This window comes from Semicossyphus pulcher, unplaced genomic scaffold (assembly GCF_022749685.1).
Source record: "Semicossyphus pulcher isolate SPU_LCO1_2020_fin unplaced genomic scaffold, fSemPul1.0.p SCAF_22, whole genome shotgun sequence".
NCBI lineage: Eukaryota > Metazoa > Chordata > Actinopteri > Labriformes > Labridae > Semicossyphus > Semicossyphus pulcher.
Genome location: NW_027211696.1, coordinates 4,570,562 through 4,577,863, shown reverse-complemented (window position 1 = coordinate 4,577,863; position 7,302 = coordinate 4,570,562). Strand labels below are relative to the sequence as shown.

Sequence of the window (7,302 nt, the reverse complement as noted above, 5' to 3'; positions counted from 1 at the left end):
GAATAACCGTTCAGTTAATGACATATTTAAAAGAAACAAAGTTGATGGAGAGGATTTAGTTTCCTCGTTTCTATTCTGTTTTGTTTATATTCTATTTTTTGGTTAATAATTTTTTTTTATTTTTTATTTCTTATTATGTTTTATTTTTCTGCCAATCTACTGCTCCACACTCCAGTCCAGTAGGTGGCGGTAATGCACCTTAAGTCGGTTGCCAACCGCCAATAAAAACCAAAGAAGAAGAAGAAGAAGAAGAAGGGGCAACAACCTGCAACAGCAACACTGGAATATGAAACTGATGCAAAAGCATTACGTGACAAAGCAACGATGCTGCCACCGTGTCTCGGCGTGGTGATAAGACTGGGACTTTAAAATCTGACATGTTGGAGAGAAAATGTGTCGAGACGAAAGGCAGTGAATGGAGTTGAAAAGTCAAGCCTATAGAGACAGGTGGACTTCTTATTGGTAGGTGAGGCCATTCGTCATGCACCGTCTTGTACTGTAATGTATGGTTGTTGGCAATGCTTACGTAGACTATAAGCACGATAACTGTGCTCTTGTTTCCCACTTTCTCGTTGCTAAGCGCAGCAAGATGATCTTGGTCACCGGGGGGAGGGAGCTGTGTTTATAAATTAGCTTCGAGCGATTATGGCCCAGTTGAGCTCGGATTTAAAAGACCAGCTGTGTGTCTATTATCGGTGTGTACAAACTCTATCTACTATACAAAAGCTCGGAAGCTCAAGTGAAACTACTAAAGGTTGGCTATCAACGTCAGCAATTTTCATGCATGAAACAGTATAACTAGCAAGTAACGGCTACTTCAGGCCAACTCTGCTAGCAGTGTGGGCAGAAGCAACTTAATGCTGCGTTCCAGACCACTGGGACCTCGAGAACTTCTCAGTAGAAATGTCCGACCTCCGAACTGTGAAGTCTGGACCGCGGCATTTTTCCGACCTCCGACTAGAAACATTGCTTTGAACACCATTTAAAGTCGGAGTTCCTACTTGTGAACTCGGACTACCCCGACTTCACCATCGGAAGTCGGACATTTCTACTGGGAAGTTCTCAAGTTCCCAGTTGTCTGGAACGCAGTATAAGTGTAAGCTTATGACTGTCATTGCTAGCTCATGATGTCAGGAGCGTAAACAAAACGACTTCCTACATTATTTAGTGATATTTGTATTAGTTGTAATGATATCTGACTTATGTTAATTCACAAGCAAAGCGAACATAGTTTTTATGCAAATGTGCTAGCGATATCAAGGCTACAGTCGTTTATGTTATTTCTAGTTAATGTAAAAATGAACAAGTTTCCAGCCTAATACTGTGTTCATAACTTAAACCTGCTAAAGCAATAAGTTAGAAAGGACATAACTTCTCTTCAGAATCTTTACAGATAACTCCAGTTAAACTAATGTTGTTTTTCCCCCTTAGGCAGTTAGCTGAGTAAGCTAAGGTTTCTAATTTGTGCACTTTGAATACGCTCACTGTGAAGTGACTTGTGAAACTTAACAATGGGGATTTTACAATTCTTTTTAGAACCAAACGCTTTGATGAATTTTGATGACTAGATCGTTTCAATAGTTAAGGTTGTGTAAAAAGCAAACCTGAAATTTAAAGCAATCACTCTGGGCTTTGAAACCCTGAATTGCCCCTGCCAATATTTAGCTAATTATTATACTTATAATAACTACTAATAATGTAGCAGTTGTTATTCATGAAACAACTATGACACCTAATACCACCAGTAATAATTATAGTAGAAAAACATAATAAATTCATCTCTTATTAATGCTCAAGCTTTCTTTTCTTTTTACTCTTTCTGTACAGAAGGTAAAAAACATGAAAAGAACTTTGTTCAATAAAATGCTAACCTTTTTTTTTTTTACCTCTCTGTTTTCAAGTGTTGTAGGCTATGAGTGTGCGTGATGGAGGACGGTCAATGTGGAGACTTGGACTACATGATCCAAGATGAGGACACCCTTATTGAGGGTGTCAGCAACCAGGTCTTATTTGTTGTGGTGCTCAGTGTCACCTTCCTCGCAGGCCTCCTCACTCTGCTCTGCAGGTACGGAGTATCCTTAGAATGGTATTATCCACAAGCGAAGTAGTGTCACAAAATTTTAGCCTATCAGACAGAATTATTCAACTTTTGGAGAGACCCTTATTTTCAATGAGTTTGGGCACTGTTTGGCAAACCTATATTTAGCAAGTGTATTATAAATCTCTGTATAACAAAATGCTCCTTCATTTTAGTGATGTATCGAAAGACCTCTTGCTGTTTGCACAGCTTTATGTGCTGTTACACTCATTGTTGAATATTATGATTCCAACTGTCTGTTTTGTGACCCTGCAGACAAGAGGAGCAGAACATTCATCCTGAGAATCAAGAGCACGTTCGAGCCGTCCGACAACAGCTCCAAACAGAGCAGGTACGCTGTCAAACACAACTCAGGCCTGTCCAGCTAAACTTTGGAGACTGAGAAAACGTAAACAAACAAAATACATAGAAAAAGTTTTTATTATTATTTAAGTTACAAATCTTTCTTTTTATTAATACTTCAAAATGTGTTACATAATTGTAGAATGAATTGTAATTTCAACACCTTCGTGTTTTTCATAACTGATGCTTTGCCCCTGACATCACCATAGACAACATACAGTATATAAATGAAACAAAGTACATAATTGTTTTGACAATAATATTGTAAGTTGCATCCATTTCATACTTTAGCTGAACCAAAAGGAATACTTTGTCAGTATGTATGTCACTTATGAAAATGTAGCATGCTTTAAAATAAAATAAAATAATACTTATTTCTCTATAATTATTATAGTATAAACATTTATTCAATTTTGGAATGCCTTTAAAAGTGGTACGGCTAGCTGGAAACAGAAAGCTGGGGAAGTAAGATTAGTAAGGTAAAGTTTATGTTGCCAGTCAGCCACAGGAAGTTGCAAAAGACTTTGTTTCCTGAAGTTAACCATGAACAAAAAAAAGTTTCGAAGAACGAAGAAGGATTTTCTCAAGTAAGGTATATGTAGGTGTTATGGTTGCTGATGATAGGGTATTTCCCTGTATGCTTCTGAAGGACTGGTTTCATATTTGATGCATTTGCATAATGTTTTAGGAGATTGATTTAAATACCATTTGATTGACCTGATTTTCAACCTTCAGAAATGTTTTTGATTCCTGTTTCTTTAATTTCTCTCCGTCAGGATGAAAGCAGTCAGTCGGAGGCCAGGCAGCAGTATTACACAGACATGTCTTGTCCTGTGTGTTTACAGCAGGCTGTTCTGCCTGTGGAAACCAATTGTGGACACCTTTTCTGCGGTAAGACTTCTGTGCAGATGATAAACCAGGAAACAGTGAAGTTACTTGTCACTGCTGGAGAACATATTTACCCCTTACCCTCATGGGTAAGCTTTAGCATATCAAGTTATGGCTTATGTTTAGATAAAGCACAGAAATCAGAATGATTTAGAATGCAATCAGGGCACATTTCTTAAACAATAATGTATAGTTATTTAATTTGTACTTCAATTTGTACTCAATGTGGTGAAGTGCTGTTTCTTCCTTCATAGGCTCCTGCATTATAGCCTACTGGAGGTATGGCACCTGGCTGGGTGCTATCAACTGTCCCATCTGCAGACAAATGGTGAGACCAGTAGCAGTCAGGATAACAGATACATTAAAATGTCTCTAGAATCTAGCATTTCCTTCATTTTCAGCTCATTGACAATGAGGGTGATGGTTGTCATAGCCACTGATCTTCTCTCACATCTTCGGTCCAAGCTCATTAAACTATTCTTTATTAAAGTAGATGTCATCCATACAATGCAATGCCATGCAGTTCCTTCTTGGCATCAGTAAAGCCATGTGTTGAGTTAATCTCTTTGCTTTTGCCCAGGTAACATTGCTCTTCCCGCTGTTTCATGAGCATGCCACTCCGCAGAGGGTGCAGGATGGCGAGGCAGAACCTCTGCTGATATTAAGAGACATTAACGACTACAACCGCAGGTTCTCAGGCCAGCCAAGATCTGTGAGTACACTACACTACATATTTAGGCTGCTGTAATTACAGGTTAGATTGACCTACTTTACGCAATATCCATGTGAAATATGTGAAACTAATGTGCGATAAGCATCCATTTTTATTTGTAACACTTTGTCTCCTCTGTCTCCTCAGTACATGGACAGGCTGCGAGATGTGCCAACCCTGCTTCGCCACCTCTTTAGGGAGATGTTTTCTGTGGGTGGCCTCTTCTGGATGTTCAGGATTCGAATCCTCCTCTGCCTGGTCGGCGCTCTGACCTACCTTGCCTCGCCACTCGACATCCTTCCCGAGGCACTTTTTGGTCTCTTGGGATTCATGGACGATTTCTTTGTCATCCTGCTCCTCTTTGTGTACATCTCCATCATGTACAGAGAGGTGGTTACACAGAGACTTAACGGCTAGGTGCTCTCTCATTAAAGAGGCCAGAGCTTGCTCAGGATGAGGTGAACCCAGCATCTGAGCCGGATGTGGAAAAAAAAACCTGACTTCAAACTGAATAAATGCTTCAATGTCAGTTGACCAAAAATTTTGTCTCTCTCAAACAGGTTTAATTTAAAATGTGGGATGTTTCTTTATCGCTGCAGAGGGATTAGAAGGAGTAATCTTTGAATGTTGACTTTGTAAATTCACAAATGTTTATTAATGGCTTAATAGAAGTTCTATGAAGTCAAGGTGGACAACAGTACAGCCTGAGGATGGCTGTAAAGGAATGTGATGTAAATATCTATTTTCATCCTGACTCGGTGTAATCCAGGGAAGTCTTTGATGAGCTGAATAACAAGCAACATACAGTACAAGCCTGTTCTATGACAGTATTGCCAAATTTGGTTATTATGCATATCATCATAATGGAGACAACATTGTAATGTAATGTGAACCTGAATTAACTGTATTGATGGCAGTGTCTTGTTTATATGCATTTAAAGTTGGCTGTCTGCATCCAGAGTTCTGACTGTTGGACATTTCGTGTGACTTAAACCATCCTGCTGTGGCTATGACAGGCTTTGTTGTCTATTAAACTGATTATGCACTTATGTAAGTAACCTCTGACTGTGCATATTTGTAATGACCTAAAAAACACAGATATTCATGCTTGTGTGAAAATGACAGAAGTTACCCATGACAAACTGACTGTCGCATAATAACTTCCTTAGCTGGAGATTTTTATTCAAGTTATCACTTGGTCATGAAAAGAGGCAAAGCCAAGTGTCCAAGAGTAAATATTGGGCATGTCAAATTTAAACTGTAATATTCATACAACTTAGACAGGCTTCTCCTCGCATGACCGATGTTGAGCAACCATTGCAAATAGCAACCTTGCTGTCCTTTTCGGAAACTTTAAAAAAAAACTGCCATACCGCAGATATCTTGCACTATTCTTCACGCTTTATGAAAGAGGCGTGGTGCAGGCAGTGCGCGCGAACACTCGCGCGGAGTCGTACATTACGTGGTACACAATGTCGTAGCATTACGTGAAGCTTTTTCAGGGAATCATCGAGCATTTAGGCAGAATTAAAGCGTTGTTTTATCTGTGGAAAATATCAGCAGAAAGATGACGAGCCATAATCTGCAGATATAGATAACGTGTCAATAATATCGTGCATCCCTATTTCAAAATTTACGTTGCCAATGAAAAGATAATTGTGAGTTTTGATGTTGTGTACAGGAGACATACCGCTCTAATCAGGCTCAGAGTGATAAGGTGATTAACTCCATGCTCAGCACAAAGCTTGTCAGATTCTTGAGCTAACTTTGGGATCATCTGAATCCTCTGTATAAATCACTAAGTAATTTAAAAGCTCATTTTTTTTACATGACAAATGATTGAGTTCTTTCACATATGTATTTGGGGAAGAAACATTTTTTGGGTGGGACTAGATAAAATGATAAAATAAAAATGTAAAATAAATGAGGGGTATCTCCGAGTGTTGAGATGATCAACTGAAAAGCTCCGTAAGGAACTTGTATTGATGCATAGTAAAGGTAGAATCCAAGCTTTAAACCTTTTTGATTTGTGGTTCCTTAAATTAGCCAACTATCGAAGCTTGTGTCTCCCTGCCCAGCCAATGAGAGATATTCTATTTTCTAGTTTATAAATCTGTCCCTGTTACGCTTTTCCTGGCACCCTAAAGTTACTTCAATCCACGAGGGGTCCCGACCCCTGAGCTGAAAATGGCTGCTTCAGAGCACTAACTGAAACTGTATCCAGACCATTTGCTTTCTTGGGGCTATATTTGCTGAGCAAGCAGTGGCCTTCATGTTCATGAACAGTAGAAGCAAGGGGAAAGGGTTGGGTGTCGGATCAACAGTCAAGTGTAAAATTTGTTCAGTATGTTTGACAGCTTCAGATCTCAAAAAAGACCCAGAGTTCCCTCTTGGAATGTCTTATTTTGAGGTGTGGCACATACCGAGCTGCGTCATACCTTTACACTGTCTTTACTGATTAGTGACTCCTCAGGTTAGTCTGTGGGGGTGTTTCAGCAACCTCCACCCTTTTGTTTTTGATCACCAAGCTGAAGCCAATGACAGCAACATGTAAATGCTTCTGCTGTTTCCCAGCTGAGAACCGGTTAGGTGAAAGTCCTACACAGGTGGGAAAATACTAAAGCTGTTGGAAGGGATTATAATTAACACCCACACAAGTCAGGGGGAATACACCCTGCCACTCTTCAGGTTTCCTCAAGATCACAGTTTTTCCACAAGCTAGAAAAGCATTTCAAGCTATTGAAATATAATATAGTCTTCATTGATAGATTTTTTAAAAAGTCAGTCAGGATAGAATTTGGCCATTTATTGAGTTTGGCAGTGTGTGTCTCTGCTCTTGTGATTCAAACAAATCTGTTCGAGCATGATACAGATTTGTGTCTGAGCACACGGCCGCCCCCGCCGTTCTGCAGAAGTGAGTCAGCTGTGCCCTTCCTCAACTCGGCCCTTTCACTGTTAAATGAAGAGGAGTAGATGAGACAGCTATCCTTTCCATGAGAGTGTTATTGGGTTAATTTGTTCACGTCCATACACGTTGTTGGCATGCAGTCATCCTAAAAGAGCACCTCCTGTATGATGATAGGGCCACAAATTGCCTTTTGTCATTTTCAAATTGGAAAATGAACATGCCCCAATGTTTTTATTGGTACATCTTTATATGGATGCGGTGGCCATGTGAGCCACCTGTGGTATTTAAAATGTACATTTAGGGCCCCAAGAGAAACAATTATCCAGTGATTAACAAGACAAAAGCAGAGATAAG

General features: G+C 39.6%; 1 protein-coding gene across 2 annotated transcripts; it reads left to right on the top strand.

Annotated features, from left to right (window-relative positions):
* Positions 1-241: 241 nt before the first annotated feature.
* rnf170 (ring finger protein 170) lies at positions 242-5,089 on the top strand. 2 transcript variants are annotated; one of them, XM_069673470.1, is made up of 7 exons: positions 242-462; positions 1,902-2,065; positions 2,354-2,429; positions 3,217-3,331; positions 3,583-3,656; positions 3,909-4,040; positions 4,188-5,089. In XM_069673470.1, exons 2-7 carry the CDS (start codon positions 1,926-1,928, stop codon positions 4,455-4,457), a joined length of 807 nt encoding a protein of 268 aa, XP_069529571.1. In that variant the 5' UTR covers positions 242-462; positions 1,902-1,925; the 3' UTR covers positions 4,458-5,089. The 2 variants fall into 2 exon arrangements, with proteins under 2 accessions (XP_069529571.1, XP_069529573.1); XM_069673472.1 differs by having other exon boundaries at positions 242-466.
* Positions 5,090-7,302: the final 2,213 nt, after the last annotated feature.

Bases quoted from the DNA above. Each gene is read 5' to 3' on its own strand.
- rnf170 (XM_069673470.1), top strand. From the start codon at position 1,926: ATGGAGGACGGTCAATGTGGAGACTTGGACTACATGATCCAAGATGAG. The intron at 2,066-2,353 runs GTACGGAGTATC...GTGACCCTGCAG, and splicing joins CTCCTCACTCTGCTCTGCAG to ACAAGAGGAGCAGAACATTC. The intron at 2,430-3,216 runs GTACGCTGTCAA...TCTCTCCGTCAG, and splicing joins AACAGCTCCAAACAGAGCAG to GATGAAAGCAGTCAGTCGGA.